Raw genomic sequence first — 22685 nt, forward strand, 5'->3', positions numbered from 1 at the left:
AATGGGGTGGAATTTGATTTGTAGTAATGGATTCTTCCCTGCATGGTGCTTTGCTGCCAGCTGAATTACTGGCAAAACCCCTCTCCTCTATTGAAGGAATTATAGACTCAGCTTGCATTTCCAATAAGTAATCCTTCCCCAAGCATTGGATAAGCAGAACAGAGGAAGACCTGGTGGTGTGTCTTCTTGGAGATGCCTTCCAGTATTTCTACAGCATAGATGCCCCCTTGAGAGCCACTGTGGTGTAGTGTGGTTTTCATGTTGAACTGGAGACCAGGGTTCGATTCCCAGCTTGGCCATGAATCCCACTGGGTGACCTTAGGCAAGTCACACTCTCTCAGCCGCAGGGGAAAGCCAGGGCCAACCTCCTCTGAACAAATCTTGCCAAGAAAACCCCAGGACAGGGTCGCCATAAGCAACTTGCAGGAGATGGAAATGACTTAAAGGTACCCAAAAACAACAACAAAAATGCAAAGATGGTTGGCTCCGTGGCAAAAGACACCTTGCAAATATACCCGCAAGAATGCAGAACTGGAGAGAAGGTGGAGAAGCCCCATCTCCCATCTTTGTTGTTATCCACCCTCGAGTCGATCTCAGCCCATGGTGACCCTGTAGATGGGACATCTCCAAGACTCCTTATGCTTGATTGCTCTCCTTAGGTCCTGCAAATTCATACCCACGACCTCCTTAAAAGAGTCCATCCATCTGGCTTGCGGCCTTCCGCTCTTTCTGTTTTCTGCTCTAGCTTTCCTAGCATTATCCATGATGTGTCCAAAGTACGACAGCCTCAATCTTGTCCTCTTGTGTCTTCCTGAAAGATTTCTGGCTTGATCTGCTCTAGGGCCCATTGGTTTGACTTCTTGGCTGTCCATGGTAACCTCAGCACTCTTTTCCAGCCCCACATCTCTAATGGATTCATTCTCTTCCTATCCACTTTCTTTGCTATCCAGTTTTCACATCCATCCATGCTCAGAGGGAAGACAATGGCTTGTATGATTCTAACTTTCATGCTCAGTTGTATATCTTTGCATTTTAGGATATTTTCTCGTTTTCGCTGCCATCCCCATTCTTAGTCTTCTCCTGATTTCTTGACTGCAGTCCCCACTCTGATCAATATTTGATTCCAGGTATGAAAATTCTTGTGCTATTCCTATTTTCTCATTGTCTAGGTTGAATCTGTGTAATTTTTCGGTGGTCATTATTTTGGTTTTCATTATATTCAACAATAAGCCTGCCTTTTCCTCCTTGATCTTCCTTAGTAGTTGTTGTTCCTCCCAAATCCCCCCCCCACTTCTTCCAAGGGGGCGGGGAGGGAGGCAGCCTTGGTGATGCTGATGCTGATGCTGCTGCGCATGAGCAGCCTCCATCATCTCCATCCTCTCTCTGCCCAGCCATCCATCTCCAGGCGCACAGAGAGCATCCCTCTCCTGCATCCCAGTTTTCCCATCCAAGGTAGGAGGGGAGGCTTCAGGCCCGAGGGGGGTTGAGAATAGAGTCAGTAGGCTCTTTTGCACCTGCTATGGGGGGAGAAAAGATGGGGGGCAGGCTTGGCTGGCTCCTTCCATCCCTCCTCAAGGCCTCTGCATCTCTTCAAGGATGTTGCGCCTGCCTTGCGCATCCTCTCTACCTGAATAAAAAGGGCCTTTCCTCTCCTCCCCATTGGAAAAAAAAACACCTCCTTCCCCATCTCTCCATCCCCATCCATCCCTCTCTGCCCCCTTTGCAAGGCTGCCACACCCCACCTGTCTCCTTTTCTCCTTTCCAGCTCCAAAACTGGGTCCCCTGCTGTTTTTCATCCTCCCCCCCCCCCCCCCACCATCCTCAGGTGTCCAGCCTTCCCTGTATCCCACATTTCCAGAATAACATCCCCCCTCTCACCCCCAAAACAGCCTTATCCAGATCATTTTTCAGTGCTGGCTTTTCAAGGGTGGATTTCCAATGTGGAATATTGTTTTCACATGCGTGTGTATAGCTTGCCTTTTTGAATGGTGCATGCGTCCTTTTAAAATTGATGGGTATTTTTAACTGATGTGTTTTAGCGGAGGTGGCGTGTCTATTGCTTGTTGTTGTTCTCCGCTTCCATCTACGGGGAGAGGCGGGTAAGAAATAAAGTATATTACAGTACTGTACATAGATATAATATAAATAATATTAGGCCCTTAGTATCTGCTGGGGTTTGGTTACCCTCCACCCCCCATGGATACCAAAATCTGTGCATGCTCAAGTCCCATTATATACAATGGCATAGTAAAGATGGTGGGTCCCTGGTATAAAAGGGCAAAATCAAGGTTTGCTTTGGGGAATTTATAACTTTTGGAATACTTTCAATCCTTGGATGCTTGAATCTGTGGATCAAAAAATCTATGGATATGGAGGGCTGAGTATTATTATTATAATTATCATTGTCATTATTAATACTGGACTAAATGGACACCTATCCCTCCTTAGGGTCTCCAGAAATCACAGCATCACCCCCTTTTGACAGGGATCCCACCAATATTGCAGCTGGTTTTACTTCATTTCATTTATTAAAATAAGATTTTATTAAAGTTGCAGCTGGTTTTATTTACCCAACCCCAGACCTGCTTTCCCTGGGTTGCTATGTCTCTATGTGTGTGTCTTCAAGTCGCCTATGGACTTAAAAATGTCCTAGGGTTTTAAACCCATGAATTTCCTAGGGTTTTCTTAGGCCAGGAATCCTCAGAGGTGCTTTCGCTAATTCCTTCCTCTGAAATAGAGCCTACAGCACCTGGGATTTGTTGGCAGTCTCCTGTCCAAGTATTGACCAGGCCTGGCCCTGCTTAGCTTTCAACATCAGACAGGATCTGATGGTGTTTTTAGGATATTTAGGCTATTGTAGTGCAATGTCCCTTCGTATGTTTTATTTTTAAGCAATGGCTGGAGATGCTCAATAATAATGATAATGATGATGATGATAATAATAATAATAATAATAATAATAATGATACCCCTGAAATAATTCTAGACCATCCCATTTAACTCCTTCTTCTTTTCATCAATCCATCCATCCTTCCATCATCTAATCCTGTAAACAGCACCCGAAATATCTTCATTTTTCTCCCATTTTGTATTTGCCCTCCTTGTCTCAGTTTCTCTCTGCCTTTTTCTATTCCATTCATTTCCTCCAATAAATGCAAGCTGGACACCGTGACTTTACTCCTCTCCAATTCATTTAATTTTAAAATTTATTAATTTCATTCTTTCTTCGTTTTTCTCTCATTTTGTATTTTCCTCCCTCAAGTTCTTCTCTCAGTCTCTCTCTGCCTCTTTCTGTTCCTTTCATTTACTCCAATATTGTATATGCAAGGTGGGCACCATGGGTTTCCTCTTCTCTGCTTTAATTTACAGTATTGTTTAAAAATGTATTCATTTCATCATTTAAAGCCCACCTTTTCTCCCAATATGGGGCCCAAAGTCCAGATTGTCATCTGACCAGGGGGCTTCGAATTTGTATTCCTGCATGGCAGAATAGGGTTGAACTGGATAGCCCTTGGGGTCTCTTCCTACTATTCCATGATAATTCAAAGCAATAAACAAGAACAACAAAAAGGGTATGAAATGGGTATTTCATTCCCTTCTCTAAATCTGGAATAGGCTCACATCTTTTGGGATTTTAAATTCTCTTCTGCATGACTCAAACCCTTATTATTTTTTCCCCTTCTCTCCTTTTATGCTTACACAGAAGGAATAACTTCCAGCAGCCATGACTAAAGACGATTCGGCAGAGCTTCCCTCCGAAGAGGACCAGCAGCCCTTGGACTTCCAGAGCCCTGTCCTGGAGAGGAGGAAGAAACCCATCGTCCACCCCTCGGCCCCTGCTCCGCTGCCCAAAGACTATGGTGAGCCTGTTCTCCTTTCACTCCATGGTTTTCAAGGAGTCGGGCCAAGGGTAGGGAAATGGTATGAGATTTACCTGGCTCCATTTTGATGTCAACAAGGTAGGAGAAGAGCTGATAAACATGCTAGACATTGTATTATTGATGCACGCTCAATTGATATGATATCACACTATTGTATTTTCATTTTTGGAGTTGAAGTGTTTGAGGGGTTTTCTGCCTCCTTTCCAAGCATGGGGAAGAGTTTCCAGCTACAACTCCTTGAATTCCCCCACTCAACATGGCAACTACCAATTCTAGCAAGGGGATTTTGGAATTTGTAGTTTCCAATGCCTGTCTGTCTGTCTGTCTGTCCATCTAAGCTATGCCTTCTGAGCCCAAATATCTATGTTGGCTTTAGATACACTTTAAATTGCAAAGTGGGCACCCTCTGCCTCAGGCAGCAAAATGTCCTAGTACAGTCTTGGTTTGCACTATTTTTATAGAATGGGAAGATGCATAGATAGCCTGTGACAAGTGCCACTTCAGCAAATGCTCCTGGTTCTCAAGTCTTTGCAAGATACGTTCAAGTCAGATCTCAAGTCAAGTCTCAAGTCTCTACCTTCAAGTCTTTGGAAGATATTTTCAAGCCAAGTCTCTAGCTTCAAGTCTCAAGTGGTGTCGAACTACACTATTTCTGTAGCACAAATTCAACCCAAGGGTGCATCTACATTGTAAAAATAACGCATTTGACACCGCTTTAAGTGCCATAGCTCTATCCTATGGAATCTTGGGATTTGTAGTTTAACAAAGTCTTTAGCCTTCTTGGCCAAAGAGTGTACAAGGTTCCTTAGGATGGAGCCATGGCAGTTAAAGAAGTGTTAGACAGCACCACTTTGAATTCAGTTTGCAGCAACTGAAGTAAGCTGAGGACAAAAGTGGGAGGAAGAGAGAGAAATCGGGACATTTTAGAATCAGCTGACTAAATGGGATGATAGAAGATAAATTGAGACTGACCCTGCCAGATTGGGACAATTGGAGCGATATTTCTACGGTGAATATGCACCCTGGGGTATACCTCTATTGACTTGAGGCCTGGCATCAGGAAAATAAAAATACCCACAAATGACTGGGTTGGATCCTGGTTCATCCGAAAGCGCAGCCCACATGACACGGCGAATAATAATTTAAGCAGTCAGGGTCGAATGCAGACACGGTGTGTGGTGTGTGTCGCTGGGTCTGTTCCACCCAGAGCCTGCCAAGCTTCAATGAGGGGCTTTTGTCTTTGCTTTCCTGGCGCTGCTTAGAGGGAGAGCCATAAACAAGGAAAGCGAAGAGGACTGAGGAGAGGAAAAAGAAGGAGAGAAAGAAAGCAATGGGCACGAGAAAGCCAAGCATCTGAAGGGAAACTGAAAGCCCTGGGCACCATTTGGGTCTTGGTCTGGGAGGCCAAGATGGGACAAGGGAGCAATTGTGTAAGATTTTGGAAGTTGCTATAGGGACAAGGTGGACCTGATGTTGGCACCTCTTCTTGACTACAAAAGGGGCACCTAGATCCAAGTCTAATGTGGCACAATGGCACTGGCGGGTACGGGAACAAATCAAATCTGGCATCTTCCCCCCCAATTAAGAATGCTGGCTCTGCAAATGAAATTATCCTTCGTTCCCCTATTTTCTGGCATTGCAGAAATTGCAAAGAGGGTCAGTGAAAATGGTTCCTTTTGCCCTCTTCACAAATACCCTCCATCATTTTGCAGATGAAAACCAAGCAACATCAGAGGCCATGTCCACACGGGTCAAAGGAAAAAGTCCACTCCCCCATCCTCATGGCCACCTGTCTTCACACTGTTATGTGCCTCCAAGTTGTTTCCAACTTATTATGATGACCCTAAAGCGAACCTAACATGGGGTTTCCTTGGCAAGATTTGTTTGGAGGAGGTTTGCTATTGCCTTTTGCTGAGGCTGAGAGAGTGGGACTTGCCCAAGGTCATCCGGTGGGTTTCATGACCAAGCTGGGAATCATGCCCTGGTCTCCAGAGACATGGTTTGGCACTCAGATAAATCAATAAATAGAAACTACAAAGCACCTTTTGATTTTGGAGCTGAACACAAAAAGGTTGTGTGACGTACAGTAGATGCATTAAAATAGAATTAAATTATTACAGCTTGCTATTATTGAGTGGCTCCGAGTTCCTATTCTGGAAAATGACAGTGAAAGGAGGGTTTTCTTTCTTTACTTTCTAGCTGAGAATAGTAGCTTTTCTTAATTAAACCCGAGGTTATATTGGTTTGTCACCGAAGGAAATATCCCCTAAAAGAAACCAACATTGGGTTTGGGCTAATGTGCTATGCGCTAATTAAACTGCATTTTGTTAATTAGAGAAAGGGTGCATGATTAATTGACTAGAAATGACTCATTACGTTCACTCAAGCCTTATTGGAACTGGGGAGGGTGGATTTCTCTGGGGTGCTTCCAAGAGAATCTATGTGTAGGTCATACTTAGAGCTGATTAAATGTATAGACTAGTGGAAAAGGACATGCAGATGTAATGAAAACCTGGCTTTGCTGGCAGCATCATAGTTATTACAATATCAAGAATCACGCCTCTTATAATGAACAGGGCTCCGCTGACATCCATAAAGAAAGCCAACAGCGTGGGTGACCTGTTTCCAAAATAAACACAGCTCTGGTGACTCAGAGATTTAAGCTGAAATCATGAGTCACTGGACGTAGTGATTGTTCAAAACTGTCTCTGTGCCATCTTTGCCTTCCAAGCTCCTATTCCCATCAATTGACATTGCATAAAAAGACCATATATCTATTTATTCTTGGAGAACACAGAGAGAGAGAGAGCAAGAAAAGAGGAAAGGGGAGATGAAATGTGAAACTACAGCAACACCATGGAAGGAATAAGGGGTGCATTCCTACATCATAAAAAGAAGAAGAAGAGTGTTTTGATATGTTTCAAGAACTTTTTTACCCCCCAGAACTACAAAATGCACATGTGAAACCTTGGTAAACTCTAGTAAACCTTGCATTGATGAATAAAATCATTTGCAAGGTTTCTTTCCAGATGCATCCAGGGATGATGTCTCCTTTCACCAGCCTCTGTTTTAATTATACTTTCCATCGCCAAACTTTAATAATAATAATAATAATAATAATAATAATAATAATAATTCTTACCTGCCCATGGCTCGAGGCGGGGTACTACATAGTTAAAACACAATAATTACATAAAATGCACATATTAAGCTGCATCTTTACGCAATGTTTATATTACAAAACGTAGGGCAATTAATTAAATGTAAAATTCATGATTAAAAACTGTACAATTACTTTTGCATTGATCTTCTTTAAAGATGTGAAGGGGAAGTCTTTGCACATGTACAATTACTTTTGCTTCTGCATTCAAAAGCCTTGTTTTTGCCCCCCGTCCCTTTCTGCATCCACACTGAAGAAATAATCCAGTCGGAGACCACTTTAACTGCCATGGCTCAATGGTATGGAATCCTAGGATCTGTAGATTTGTGAGATATTTAGCCTTCTTTTTCAGAGGATCCTGGGATCTGTAGAGCTCTCTGACAGAGAAGGCTCTTCTCTCTGACAGACATGGCAGTTAAAGCAGCGTGAAACTGGATTATTTGGGCAGTGCAGATGCATCCCCTCTGATCTTTCTTTTTCCTCCCATCCTCTGCAGCTTTCACCTTTTTTGACCCGAATGACCCGGCATGTCAAGAAATTCTCTATGACCCCATCACCACTGTCCCAGAGTTGTTTGCCATCATCCGACAATGGGTTCCCCAGGTGCAACACAAGATTGACATCATCGGCAACGAAGTGAGTAATGGGAACACCGTTGGGATAGTAATGTGTTTGGCTTACAATGCATGCTGGCTCACAGTGTCTAAAGAAAGGAGAGAATGTGGCACTGGACAATAAGTGTGAGTCTGAGGGTGAGGAATAATTTTCGTTAAATGTCAGCATCTTTCTTTCTTACATGTCTGTTGCAAAAACCCATAGCAATAGAGGTGGAACAACATGGTGCTTTGGATCAAATGCAAAAAAATTATTATTGATAACTCAAATTGTAAGCTGCTCCAAATCCCAATTTTATTTAAATTGTAAGGTGCTATTATTATCATCATCATCGATGATGATGATGATGATGATGATGATGATGATGATGATGATATAGTGTGACTCTTCCCAAATTCCCACCATGACATCTCTTGGCAGGCAGTTGTACAATCAAGTGCCATGGCTCAGTGCTATGGGATTCTGGGATTTGTAGTTTTGTGAGATACTTAGCCTTCTCTGTCAGAGAGCTCTACAGATCCCAGGATCCGATAGCATGGAGCCACGGCAGTTAAAGCGGTTTCAAACTGCATTGTTTCTGCAGTAGAGATGTAGCTAAGGTGCTGCTACCAAGAAAGCCCTGTCTTATATACTTTATAAACTCATGTATAAGTCTAGAAATTTAGGTTAAAAATTGACCCAAAAAATCTGAGTCGACTTATCCATGAGTCAATGTAAGTATTGTATCTTAATGCATATATATATATATATATATATATATATATATATGGTGAAAGGCAAGAATTTAATCTGCCCTGGAAGCACTGACCCCCTTCTACTCTCTCATCCATCCAGCCTTTAGTATAGTATACAAATAGTTATGCCTGCTGGAATTTTGTAAGTTCTTTGGTCATATCAAAATGCATAAATTTGGCACCAAAAACTGCCATCAACTTACACATGAGGGTGACTTATAGTTGAGTATATATGGTACTCACCAAACTCACTTCTCAGGGTTGTGGGTCATACAACAGGGCCTCTGGTGAAGACCTTATAGGCTGGACTTATATGGGTTCTTTGTCACTATAATACAGAGCAAAAATTGTATAAGAGGAGCTATGGAGGGGTTAAGAGAGAGGAGATCTTTTCTAGAGGCACATGAAGATCAGCCCAAATTTAGGTGGATAGGATGCTTAGTTTTACATGGTCACCAGATCCATAGTGGAGCATCAGGAGATGGAGACACCAGAGAAGAATCCTGTGATGCCTTTAACTCAGTCTTTTGTCTTTTCCAGATCCTGAAGCGTGGCTGCCATGTCAATGACCGGGATGGACTGACAGACATGACCCTGCTTCATTATGCTTGCAAGGCTGGGGCTCATGGTGTTGGTAAGGAAATCTACACAACTATCAAATTCTGGTTGCATCCACACTGCAGAATTAATGCAATTTGACACCGCTTTAACTGCCATGGGACCATGCTATGGGATTCTAGGATCTGTAGTTCTGTGAAAATATCTTAAAGAGTGTTCTGGTGCCCAAACCAAACTCCAATCCCTAGGATTCCATAGGACAGAGCCATGACAGTTAAAGTGACATCAAACTGCATTAGTTCTGCAGTGTGCATGCAGCATCTCTTTTCGATCTCCCGCTGTATTTCTTTCCTACATCTCCCAGGAAAAAGCCACTTTAAACCTTTATCTTTCTAACCTGCTTCCGTGGTTTCCCCTTAACTGCAAGGTCTACATCAGGGCTTGAACACAGCTATTTTTAAAATGTAGTTTGTTCCTATTATGCCCTCCTGTGTTTGAAAAGTAATCCTTGTTGCTACACTGCTTGCTGCTTTTCTATTCCTTTCCTTTTTTGAAAGAATAAAGAACCTGCAAGGATTGATAACACTTGACACATCTCCATTAGAATGTTCCAAAGATGCTCTTACATTGGCTTTTATGAAAGTAACTAGAAATTGCAGCTTGTCACAACAATAAAATCACTCTTCCTTGTAATGGTATTTTTGCAGTGGTTTTGATCCACGTTTGTTGCCCCTTCCCAGAAGTAAATGGTTGCATTTAATTCAGTTGCTCAAGCCCCATTATATACAATGGCATAGTAATATTCTGGCCCTTATATAAAAATGGCAAAGTCAAGGCTTGCTTTTTGGAAGGTATTTATTTTTAAAACATTTTCAAGCCCTGAATGCTTGAATCTGTGGATGCAAAATCTGTGGATGTGGAGGGCTGACTGTATAAACATATTGTAGGGCAGCCTGCAAATAAAATCAGTTTAATTCTGGGGTCTTTTTATTTCTCTCTCAGGTGACCCTGCTGCTGCTGTGCGTCTTTCGAACCAGCTGCTGGCCCTGGGTGCGGATGTGACCCTGCGCAGCCGCTGGACCAACATGAACGCCCTCCATTACGCTGCCTATTTTGATGTCCCCGAACTCATCCGGATTCTTCTAAAGGCCTCTAAGCCCAAAGGTACGATATCAAGTACCAAAGAAAGGTTGTACTTATCGCAGAGGGGGAAAGCTTGCCTCTTAACTACATTAGTGGTTTGACTGTTGGACTATGACTCCAGAGACCAGGGTTCAAAGCCTCACTTAACCATGGAAACCCATTGGGTTACCTTGAGCAAGTCACATTCTCTCAGCTTCAGAGGAAGACAAAAGCAAACTTCCTCTGAACAAATCTTGCCAAGTAAACCTCATGATACTTTTGCCTTAGGTCTCCATAAGTCAAAAATGACTTGAAGGCACACAGCAGCAACCGCAAAGATATATCCTATTTTTAAAAAACACTACAGGTGTTTTAATGCCTGTGCCTCCAAAAACTGTAGATGGCAAGCATATTCTTAAAAAAAGAGGTACTCTATCCTCTTTCCTGTATGCACAGAAGACAGCTGATGAAGAAGAGGGCATCTACACTGTTGAAATACAGTGGTACCCCGGGATACGAATGCGCCGCCTTACGAAATTTCCGGGTTATGAAAAAAATCCATAGAAAAAAACTGTTCTGGGTTACGAAGGTTATTTTGGGTTACGAAAAATTTTTTGGTGCTTTTCGGCGCTTTTTCGCACGAAATCGCGGCTTTCGCTATTAGCACCTATGGCTTTTTCGGCTTACGAAGGATTTCGGGTTACGAACGCGGCGGCGGAACGAATTAAATTCGTAACCCGGGGTACCACTGTAGTCCAGTTTGACACTACTTTAAGTACTGTAGCTCCATCCTGTGGAATCCCAGGATTTGTAGTTTCACAAGATTTCTCGCCTTCTTTGCCAAAGAGTGGTGGCCCTCACCAAACTACAAATCCCCAGATTCCATTCCCCTTGGCTCTGTTCTAGTTAGCAATCTGCTCACCGTATTCAGAACAGTCTCCAAGGAGCAGCCCCATACAGGTGAGGGATCAGAATGCAAAGACAAGCAGTCTTGTACAGATCAGTATCGCATGGCTTTCACTTCCTTCCAGATCCTTGTTTTATACAGAACCTAACATACTGTAAGTACCTTCATTCTTTCTTTCTTTACCTATCTTGGATTAACCACCCCACCTTTATCCCAAAGAACGGTACTCGAGGCTGTTCTTTGTGAAGCACGACGAACATGAATGCTGGCAGCTTGCTTCTTGACCGATATGTTTTCTCCCCTTAAGTTCTCAACTCAACATGTAGCGATTTCAACCATGGGACGGCCCTACACATTGCTGCTTCGAACCTGTGTCTGGGGGCCGTGAAGTGTCTCCTTGAACACGGAGCCAACCCCGCAGTCAGGGTGAGAAGAAGATGGGGGCATTAATGGGGGAAGATGGGGAGGGAAATGCACATGTGGCAGGTGGGCTGAAGGAATATAGGAACCTCTATACCTATCTGGTTAGTACTAGCCAGAGTCCAAACCTCTGGTCTCTTTACAAAACCTCTATACAGCATCGATGAGAAAGGCAACCTTTCTACTAACTTTTCCATCCAACAGAACAGCAAAGGCCAGGTCCCAGCCGACGTGGTCCCAGACCCAATGGACATGACTTTGGATAAGGCGGAGGCTGCCATGATTGCCAAGGAGCTGAAGCAGCTGCTTCTGGATGCTGTACCTTTGAGCTGCAACCTCCCCAAAGTCACCCTGCCCAACTATGACAACATCCCAGGCAACCTCATGCTCATCTCTCTTGGCCTCAAGCTTGGCGACCGGGTCCTTGTGGATGGGCAGAAGGTAAGGATGGCACAGGCTTAGCTGGGTTCCTCTCTAACTCTGAATTGGGGTGGGTAGATTAGCCCTTTCCCGTCATACAGTGGACCCTTAGTATCCACTGGAGTTTGGTTCCAGGACCCCCCCCCCATGGATGCTCAAGTCCCATTATATACAATGTCATAGTAAAATGGTATCCCATATACACACACACACACACACACACATATATTTGTGTGACATGTAAGTGATTCTCCATGGTTGCGTTCTTCCTTTTGCATGACTCGATCCCATCATGTGTTATTACAGGTGGGCACCTTGCGTTTTTGTGGCACCACAGAGTTCGCAAGTGGCCAGTGGGTAGGTGTGGAACTGGATGAACCCGATGGCAAGAACGATGGCAGCGTGGGAGGAATTCGTTACTTTATTTGTCCTCCAAAACACGGTAATTTTAGAACAGTGCTGGGTGCACCCATCACCATAAGGCAACCTCCTTCAGATCTAGCACTTGCCAAATAGCAAAGCAATAGAACAACGTACTCTACAGTTTGACACCTTTATCTATGGGTCTGTGAACTGCAGTTTCAGTTACCTGTATCCAGAAAAAAAAGGTCTCTCTAAGCATCTGGAGGTCCTCCAGTGTGACTCTGAGGTCAACTTCCACTGGAAATGTAGGGTTCACCATTATTCGTGATTTTTGCTCTTTGCACTAAGTCTGGGTTATCTTGGCTGAGATCCCAATTGCATTGACTCTAGTTTACTTCCTGGACTGATGCAGAAAGAGCCAGGATGGATGCTCTCTAGAGTACTGAATCCTAGCTGTAAAATGTATTTAGCACCGTGGAGAGATCCTTCTATGTTTGCTCTTATCCAAGGTGCTTCCAGGAGAGGTTCACTTCTCTATTGACATTCACTTCTCTATTGACAATGAGCAAGGCAACTTTTCTATACCACTGTGTCTATGCTTTAAAAGCATAGATTAAAAACAGTCACACATAATGGATGTTTATGCAAAGGGATCTTGTAGTAGCTTTGAGACTAACTGAAAGAAAGAAGCTGGTAGCATGAGCTTTCACAGACTTTACTTCCTCAGATGTATAGTGGATGATCCATGAACAGACCTATATAAGCAAGCTGTGTGTGAAAATAGCAATAGAAACACAAAACTTGTGGGTATGAGTTGAGGTGACAATTTTTAAAAATGGTTGGGGAACAAAGACAGGAGGAAGGATGTGAATAGATAACTACTGTATATGAATGGTGGTGGGAATATTGGAATGTAGTGTGGGAACCAGAAAGGAAATGTAATGGACTGGCCAAGACTATGCTATTTAGTTTGGGGGGCTAGCTAGTGTTATGATGTGTGTAGTGTGCCAGGAAACCAGTCTCTGTTCAACCCTGTTAGTCTCAAAGGTGCTACAAGATCTCTCTAAATCCCCGTGCAATTGTTTGAAGAATTCTCCACATACAATCAAAGAAGTCATAGAATTGTAGGGTTGGAAAGGGTCCCCAGAGGCCATGGAGTCCAGCCACTCACTCAGTGCAGGGACTCCAACTAGAGCATCTTGGTCCAGCCTCTTTTTGAAGATGTCCAGAGAAGGAGACCACACCAACTGGTTCCATTGCTGACCCACTCTTACCTTCAAGACGTTCCTTCTCAATTGGACCCCTGCTTTGCTTTTTCCTCCTTTGCCATCTCAGGAGTGTTTGCTTCTGTGTCCAAGATTGCCAAAGCTGCTGACCAGACATCTTCCTCAGTCACCTCCACTCCACGGACCCCGCGCATGGACTTCTCCCGCATGACTGCCAAGGGACGCAAGGAGAAAGACAAAGACAAAAAAGGTAAGGGAGTAGGACTTTTGCATTCAGAGGTCACCAGTTGTTGTTGGGTAGCTTTAAGATTTGTTCAGAGTGGGGTTTGAGGCTGAGAAAGCATATCTTCCCCAAAGTAATCCAGTGGGTTTACATGACTGAGTGGAGATCTGAACTCTGGTCACCAGATGAATCTCCCCACATAGTATATATCAAATCAAAACATCTTGCTCTTATTATTATTTCCCATCTGTCCAGCTCTCAGGAAGAAGTCCTTGTCTGTTGGCAGCCTGGACCGTGAAGGTTTGAAGATTGAGATTGGAGATCAAGTCCTGGTGGCAGGACAGAAGCAAGGAGTCATTCGTTTCTATGGGAAGACTGATTTTGCACCAGGTACGAAAGGCAGGCGGGTTGGTTGGAGACACTTGGTAGCAGCGAGGAGAAGGGTTGGGATTGACATATCTTAAGGAGAAAAAGTGTTGGGAGACATAAATTGGATCTGGATTTCGAACTACTGGGTTCAACATTTTCTTCCCTCACTGAAATTGTACCACAAACATTGTTCTATCTGCCACAGGCCATTGTACCATTGTAGTTAAGGTGCCTCTCTGAAATAAGAGTAATACCTTACATGGTTGCTGTGGCTTTTCAGTTTTTTATTTGGCAATTGTAAAGGTTCCAAAAAATTCTGGGGGATTAGAGCTGTAGTCCTTTGGAAATAAGGAAATGTAGAATGCTTAATTCTGACAAAGCCATGCTGTTTACAAATTGTATGCTCAAAGGAATTTGGTTATTTGAAAAATGCTACTGTGCTCCATTGTGGTGTATGGATTCCTTACTAAGAGTAGGACAGGGCAAACCCTGCAGTGGATACTGGGTTGCAAATTTATCATTTAGATGTTTGCAGCCAAAATACTCATTGTGGGATTCAAATTAAAATGTGGATTCCAGCCTCCCTTTCTATCATGGACTATTGCTGGTGTTCATTCAAGGGTCCTTACTGTCTATTTCCATCTTGAGGTTTATCCCAGAAAGATCTTATTGTCCTACTAAATTATTGCTCAGTTCTATGGAATGCTGCCTGCTTCTTTCTTTCAGTTAGTCTTTGCAAATTAATTTTCCAGAGGAACCCTGAATTCTATAACATAGAGCATTAGCCAAAGCAAATATAAACCATTTGTGTCTTTTCTTCTTCCTCCTCTCTCCAGGCTACTGGTTTGGTATTGAACTTGACAAGCCCACTGGCAAACATGATGGCTCTGTCTTCGGCGTCCGCTATTTCACATGCGCCCCTAAGCATGGAGTCTTTGCTCCTCCTTCCAGAGTCCAGAGGTGAGTCGGGTTGTTCCGAATGGCAGATACTCATGGAATACTTAAAGAGGGGATAAGAGTTTATTTCAAAACACATAAGAAGTCCTGTTCCCATTTTGGTTGATGGGGTTGCATCCACACTGCAGAAATCATCTGTTTTGACACCGCTTTAACAGCCATGGCTCCATGAGATGGAATTCTAGAAATGGTACTTGGTTGCGGTACCAGAGCAAATTAAACTACAACTCCCAGGATTCTGTAAGAGTTGTGGCAGTTAAAGTGGTGTCAAGATGCTTTACTTCTGCAGTGTGGATACACCAGTATCCACACTGCATCATATGTTGTAGAAATATGGTAGAGCCCAGTCAACTGCATTTGTGGGTTCACCAGATCATTCTGCTGACAAAGGCCCTGGACTTTCAGATGAGGGTGGGTGGTAGGACTTTTCAGATATCAATTCCATTTAATGTTTATGTTTTTCTTATACTGGGAATTAACGGTGCTTATTTCTGCTGCAGAATCGGAGGCCCAAAGGATGCCCTGGGAGATGGCACTTCAGCAAAGAAGGTCCACCAAGTCACTAGTAGGTACACCCTGGATTTGCTCCTCATCACCCTTTGCTTTCACTAAGGGCCCTTGTGTTAGAGGGGATAGCTGCTCAGATATTATTATTAAATGAATTTCATGGTTAGACTTGGGTCTCTTCCACATGATATTTTGGATTTTGGAATTCTGGATAAAGGAGACTCAAGTTGTAACAATTTAATTTTAAATTGTTCTTTGTTTTAAATGGTTGTGAGCCGCTTTGAATCCTGTGCCAGGAGAAAAGCAGGATTAGTTAATCAAACCAAGCCAAAAGCCTTCATTCCAGTCAACAGACCGTTGGGCAAGACATTAAATCTATATTAAAACAATACAATAAAAGACATTTATGAGTAAAATACTTGCTATCATATTTCATAATGTAAAATACCATTTATTGAATAAATTAATCAGTCCTCGAGATTCTTGGATGCCTTAGCCTCTGGATTTCCAGTAACCAAAAATAGTAGAATTCAAAAGTATAGCTGTGTTAGTCTGTAAAATTAGAACGTAAAGAGATCTTGTAGTGCATTTGAGACTCACTGAAAGAAAGAAGTTGGGAGCAGGAGCTTTCATCGACTTAAGTCTATTTCCTCAGATGCATTTCCAAATTCCAAATCTGCAAAATTTCAAATGCTTCTGAGGAAGTAGACTTAAGCCTTTGAAGGCTCATGCTGCCAACTTCTTTCTTTCAGTGCATTGCAAAGGTACTACAAGATCTCTTTTCATACAATAACCAAAAAGGTGCCATCCCAAGCAGGAGGGAGAAAGATATGAAGGAGAGGAGGTATCATTCATAGAGTTTTCATCTTCCTTGGTTTTTGAAAACGGTTGACCGCCTTCTTTTTTCTCTCTTGCAGTTTCACAGCCAAAGCGCAACTTCACAGCAGTCAGAACCCCGAAAGACATCACATCAGAAAGCTCCATCTCTAGGTAAGAGCCATAGGGAACTAAGCACACCTAGCCCTGAAATCCCTTTGTTGTCCCTATGTACCTTCAAAGCAGCTCACACTTATGGCAGTCCTCTCACAATCCTAGGTTTTTCTTGGCAAGGGGAATTTTACCCTTGCCTTCCTCTGCGGCTGAGAGACTGTGGTTTGCCCAAAATCACTAGGCTGCATCAGCACTGCAGAAGTACTGTAATGCAGTTTGACACCACTTTAACGGCAATTTCAATGCTATTGAAATCTGGGACTTCTAGTTTCTTGGATGCCAGAGCTCTCTCTCACAAAACTACAAACCCCAGAATTCCTTAGCAGTGAACCATGGCAGTTAAAGCAGTGTCAAACTGCATTATTTCTGCAGTGCAGATTCAGCCATAAACACCTGTGCAAATCTCACTGCTTCAGTAGGTCTATTCTAGTGAGGACTGGTAACTGGATTCAGGCTCCTGTTTCATATTTTATGGGAGAAGGGTGAGGGAACTCATATAAAAACTGAAAACATCAAGCAGTGGGTGTCATTATCACCTGGAGAAGCCAAGGACCTGGATTTGGAACCTATGAGAACTAGGTTCAGTTCCAGAACTGGTGGTTTTGGACTCATTTTAGTTTGTATCCACAGTACAAAACTGTAGCAGTTTGATACCAGTTTCAGTGCCATGGCTGCATCCTATAGAATCCTGACATTTGCAGTTTGAAATGTTGAGAATTCCCCATCAGAGAGTGCATTGTTGTTGTGTGCCTTCAAGTCGTTTCTGACTTATGGTTTTCTTAGCATGATTTGTTCAGAGGGGGTTGTGCTTTGCGCATGATTTGTTCAGAAGGGAGTTGCGCTTTGCATTTCTCTGAGGCTGAGAGAGTATGACTTGCCCAAAGTCACCCAGTGGGTTTCCATGGCCGAGTGGGGATTCGAACCCTGGCTTCCTGATGAGAAAAACATCTCCACCTGTCTTCTCTTTTTCTCTTGCAGGTTACTTTTTTGCTGCTGGTTCCCTTGGATGCTTCGTGCTGAGATGCAGTCGTAAATTTCTCCGTCTCCTCTTCGTTGCTTCCTTCCTTCCTTCCCTCCCTCCGTTCCTCTTTGCCCTGCTGTTTCTTCGCTCTCCAAGTACTCAAAGACTACTCTTCGGTTCTTTTTCTCATCTCTCCTTCCCTGATTGCTGTTCTAGTGAACCCCAGTGCCTTGTTAAAACATATTAACACCCCCTTCCCCACCTCCCCAGGTAGTTTGTGAGAAATGCTATTCTGAATTAATAACTTTTTTTCTGTTTCCTGGCACACATGCCAAGGATGGGATTTTTGGCTCAATAGGTCTCTTCTAGCACCTCCTTCTTTTTCGTAATCGGCCACGAAAGTTCGTGCAATTAAAAGAAAAGGGTTTTATCGGGGGGCAGGCTTAGCAGGTATAGTCTCAAAAGAAGCCTCTGCTATTTCTCCCTGGTATCAAAAGTAAAGAATCAAAATGCTCAGTTCTTAATTATATCTATCTTGGGCTGCATCTGCACTGCAGAAATAATCCGGTTTGACACCACTTTAACTGCCATGGCTCAGTGCTATGGAATCCTGGGATGTGTAGTTTGTTGTGACACCAGAGCTCTCTGGCAGAGATGTCTCCAGATGTCACCAGGGCAAAACTCTAGTGCTCCCACCATTCCCAGAATTCCACAGCATTGAGCCATAGCAGTTGTTAGTCCAACACTTATGCCAGGAGTTGCCAATAGTGCCAACGAAACTGGCTCTCCCTCGTTGCAATCTGAGCTGCCTGTTCAAGCGGTGCTTTTCTTTCTGATGGATATATATGGAGTCCAGATGCAAGAAGACACCTTGAGCGATGTGTAGTGTGTGTTAGCAGCTGTGCTTAGCTTCCTACATACAGTATTTGTTAAGATAACATACAGGGGAGAGTAAATCACCCATTAACAGCCTTTGATGGTGTACAATGTGTGTGTCTCTCTGTGCATATATCAGACCTATATTCCCAGGAGTCATTTTCCTTTGAAATGGTTTTTTAAAAAGTGGGAAGAAAGAATATTATAACTGAATTTTATCTCATTCATTTATCTGCTGCACTGTGTTAGATCTCATTCCATCTAGGTAATATTTCAAACACATACTCCACATAGTTCCTGATTTTCCTGATTGTCGAATAGCAAAAAAGGAACATAAAATAAACTAAAAATGATAAGCCTCCTGGAGCAAAATGTGCCAATCCCAAATGCTGATGAGGTTGAGTGGAATAAGATTCCTGGGGTCTAGATTTAGGTTTGGCAAGAATCAGATTTACAATGCAAAATATATGCATCTGAAAAGTGTCAACCTTTAGCACTTTTAGCAAATGACTTTCTTCCTCAGCCCCTAAATTTTGAAAATGAATTCTCATTTTCCATCAAATCGAGGAAGCTGGGTTTTTACAAAGTAGAAGGAGAAGCTTTGAAACGTTTAAGGATCATGCCAACTAGTGTCTCCCATATCACTGGGGTGTTAAACCAGTGTAAGGTGTGAACTGTAAAAGAGCTATACTTCCAGCCTCATTGTGTGCAACTTTTCACTTTCTGCTTCCGGCACACTTCAAATACTGTGAGGTTTTAGATACAGACTGCATCTTAATTCAGCAAAAATATGCAATTTGTTTTTAAGAAAGGAAAAGTGTGTAGAATTTAACTCCAGAATGGGCTGAAATTTTAGGACTATCCCTAATTTGGACAAGGAATGCAAAGAGTAAGACTCCTTTTGGTCTTGAGCAAATTCCTCACCTGTCTCTCCTTCTGCATAAATGTCAGCGTCTTCCTTTCCATGTTTTTGAGCTCCGTTTAGAAGCAGGGAGAAGCAATCCTGAAACATGGCCAGAAAGTTAGAATTAGAGCAGATTATTAAGATTTCCACTTTAAAAGTGCTCTGCCTTCAACATCTGCAATAAGAGCAGAAATCTAATAGGTGCAGCTTTTGGGGGCATGGGCACCCATCAAACAAATGCCACATCTCTTGAATTTTCCTTTAGTCTCCAATTTCTAGCATTGCAGAGCAATGCTCTGTTTCCATTCCCTGCGTCACTTTGTCCACCTCTTTTCTTTGGATGCCTATACTGAAAATGACATTTTAAGCGATTGCAATGCTAGAAATTTTGGTGGACTGGCAGAAAATGTCATTTTCTGACATCACGAAGCAGAATATTAATTGAAGCAGGGACTATTCTTCCCTGTACCTTAGCTACATTTTTGCATGTAGTACAGAGGAAAGATATTTAAAGTATAGCAAAAAACACCACCGATGCCCCAAGCTTGGGATAACATTTGGGATTTTTTTAGGGGGGGCGGAAGATAGCCAGATTCCTGTTAGGAATTTACATTTGCAGAAATTAGAATTAGGCAGTTTCATAATGTCCATATCCAGTAAAGGGCTACTACTACGCTGCTACGTAGAGGAGCCTGCAGACAGATGTGCAACTGGACCAATGTACATCCATCCCATTGTGCATTGGGACAATGGCTATCCAAGTACTCTTGGATAGCCATTGGATAATAGAGCCTGATGCAAATGGCGACACTCACCAGTGTCCTGCTATGCACCTTTGCAATTCACTATCAGGGTTTCTTAGTGCCTCTGCTGTGTAGCTAAGTGCAGTGGACCCTTGGTATCCACTGGGGTTTGATTCCAGGATCCCTGTGGATACCAAAATCCATGGATACTCACATTTCCTTAAATTCAGTGGCACAGAAAGATGGTGCCTCTTGTATAAAATGCCAAAATCAAGGCTTGCTTTTTGGAATTTATTGATTTTTAAAATGTTTTCAATCCATGGATGCTTAAATCCGTGGATAAGAAATCTGGGGGGGGGGGCTGACTGTATACGTAAATTTACGTAATGTAGACAGCGACAGAGGCTTCTGGCTGATCTTTTCAGACATATTATGAATTCTAGCCTGTCAACCTTGAATCTCTCAGTACTCTGTCCTCCCATCCTCTATATCATCATATCTTGCACCCGCATTTCACCATTTCACACTTTAAACACACGTGTCCCCCCTCATTCCCTTGTCCTTGTAGATCCATTGTTAGGAAACTTCCCGCAGTCCCTCATTGACCAGCAATAATTAATCCCTTCTGTTGATTTCAGCTTCACATCCAGCGAAACCTTGCTGTGTTCCCCATTCCCCTTTTAAGAGTATATCCGCACACACAATTACAGCAGCTCAATACCACTTTAAAGTACCATGGATCCATCTTCTGAAATCTGGGGTTTTGTGGTTTGTTAAAAAGATTTGGAATTCTCTGCCAGAGAGCATGAGCTTACTACTCCAAACAAGAACTCCCAAGGAACTCTGAGTGTCAATCTCTGTTGTTGTTGTTGATGTTAGCTTTTGTTATTGTCGTTAGCTGCATTAACATCGACTTCAAATCGTGGTAATGAGACTGAGACCTCTCCAAGACCCCTTATCCTTAACAGCTTTGCTCAGGTCTTGCGGACTCAGGGCTGTGCCCTCCTTAAGTCTGTCCATCTGATATACTTCTTTCCCTGTTTCTTCTTCTCTTTCTCCTACCTTCTACCTTTCCCAGCATTATCGTCTTTTCTAGTGAGTCATGTCTTAGCATGCAGCCAAAGTACAGCTGCCTTCTCTAGACATCCCATTTTTTTTGGGAACAGGCTGATTTTCTTCAGGAATTCTTTGGAGCGCTCCATTGTCCAACTATGTTTGCAATGTGATCCCTAGTGCCTCTTCCTCTCTTTTACTATAGAATTAAATCTCAGGTTGCATCCGCACTGTAGAAATAATTTGGTTTGACACCACTTTAACTGCCATGGCTCAATGCTGTGGAATTTGGGGGTTGGCTTGTGGCACCAAAGCTTTTTGACAGAAGAGGTTAAATCGCTCACAAAATGACAGTTTCCAGATTCTGTAGCATTGAGCCATGGCTGTTAAAGGGCCAAAGCACACTGCAAAAATAATCCAGTTTGAGACTGCTTTAACTGCCCTGGCTCTGGTAACTGGAGTTGTGTGAGCCATTTCGCCTTCTCTGTCAGAGAGCTCTGGTGCCACAATAAACTACAATTCCCAGCATTCCCTAGCATTGAGCCAGGACTGTTAAAGTGGTCTCAAACGGGATTATTACTGCAGTATGTTTTGGACCATCGTGGATCAAAACGGATTATTTCTGCAGTGTGTTTTGAACCATCATGGTGTCAAACCGGATTAATTCTGCAGTGTGGATGCATCCTTAGCCCCTCTCTTTTCAAGGTACTTTGGTGTCTTCCGAATCTCTCACCAAACGACAAATCCCAGGATTGCATAGGACGGACCTATGGCAATCAAAGTGATATGAAACTGCTATAATTGTGCAATGTGGATGCATCCTAAATCTTGGGATTGCATTTTTAGCTATGGTTGCCTTGTCTTCCCAGAAGATAGTAACGTTCCAACCTCAGTAGCAGCCCTTTTGCGGTACTCCCCCCATAATATTTCCTTTCCCCCTTTTTTCCTGTTGGAACCACACTGGGTTGCGTTCTTTCTGCCTACATGTATATTTTTTATTTTTTAAAGAAAACTAAACAAATAATAATAATTATCTTTGTAAACCGTCGCGTGAAGATGGCTTTTGTCAGGCCCTCTGTTGAGCTCTCTGTTGAATCTTGCATGGTTTTGTCTTCCCTGATCCCTCTCCATCCAGGCTTGCTGGAAGAAAAGGAATTAAAACAAAATATGTTTAGCATGATTTTAAATATAAATATATATATAAATATATATATACACACGTACACACATTCACACATGACACACGGATGTATATCACTATGCCATTGCTTCTCTGTTATTAAGGAATTAATAAAAAGTGTTTCTATGTGCATTGCCTCCAGAAGTCTTCTTTTCTGTCTTCTTTGTCAGTGAAGGACTGGGGAAATATATTGCAATAGACCCTTGAAATAAAAGGGAGTGGAAAAGCCAAAGGTAACATGTTGTGATTGTGTACCTTCAAGTCATGATTTGCCCAAGATCAGTGAGTCAGCTTCTTTGACATTTCTCACATCAAGGAGATTGCGGGTTTATCCCATGAATATCCCAGGAAAATCGCGCAATTACGTGATACGATTTCACGCGACGTCACGCAAAACCCGCCATTAAAGTGGTCACAAAGAAGCATTAACGGGCATCTTTTTCCCTTGGGGATTTCAGCACCAGTGCATTTCTGATATCACTTTTGTGTGTGATAATCATTTGTGTGATTATTTGC

At 42.8% G+C, this 22685-nt stretch overlaps 1 protein-coding gene and 1 long non-coding RNA gene across 3 annotated transcripts; one reads left to right on the forward strand and one right to left on the reverse strand.

Moving 5' to 3' along the window:
• Nucleotides 1–1339: 1339 nt before the first annotated feature.
• CLIP3 (CAP-Gly domain containing linker protein 3) lies at nt 1340–21561 on the forward strand. 2 transcript variants are annotated; one of them, XM_042439585.1, is made up of 15 exons: nt 1340–1452; nt 3704–3860; nt 7538–7677; nt 8931–9024; nt 9951–10112; nt 11102–11131; nt 11285–11403; nt 11602–11838; nt 12124–12259; nt 13516–13656; nt 13885–14019; nt 14835–14958; nt 15456–15520; nt 16380–16452; nt 17431–21561. In XM_042439585.1, exons 2-15 carry the CDS (start codon nt 3725–3727, stop codon nt 17483–17485), a joined length of 1647 nt encoding a protein of 548 aa, XP_042295519.1. In that variant the 5' UTR covers nt 1340–1452; nt 3704–3724; the 3' UTR covers nt 17486–21561. The 2 variants fall into 2 exon arrangements, with proteins under 2 accessions (XP_042295519.1, XP_042295520.1); XM_042439586.1 differs by lacking the exon at nt 11102–11131.
• Nucleotides 7032–13561, reverse strand: LOC121915375. Its single transcript, XR_006100701.1, has 3 exons — nt 13455–13561; nt 8634–8718; nt 7032–7047 (listed from the first exon to the last, which is right to left on the reverse strand). It is a non-coding gene; the product is annotated as an uncharacterized LOC121915375 (long non-coding RNA).
• Nucleotides 21562–22685: the final 1124 nt, after the last annotated feature.

Source organism: Sceloporus undulatus, chromosome 9, assembly GCF_019175285.1.
Source record: "Sceloporus undulatus isolate JIND9_A2432 ecotype Alabama chromosome 9, SceUnd_v1.1, whole genome shotgun sequence".
Classification (NCBI taxonomy): Eukaryota; Metazoa; Chordata; class Lepidosauria; order Squamata; family Phrynosomatidae; genus Sceloporus; species Sceloporus undulatus.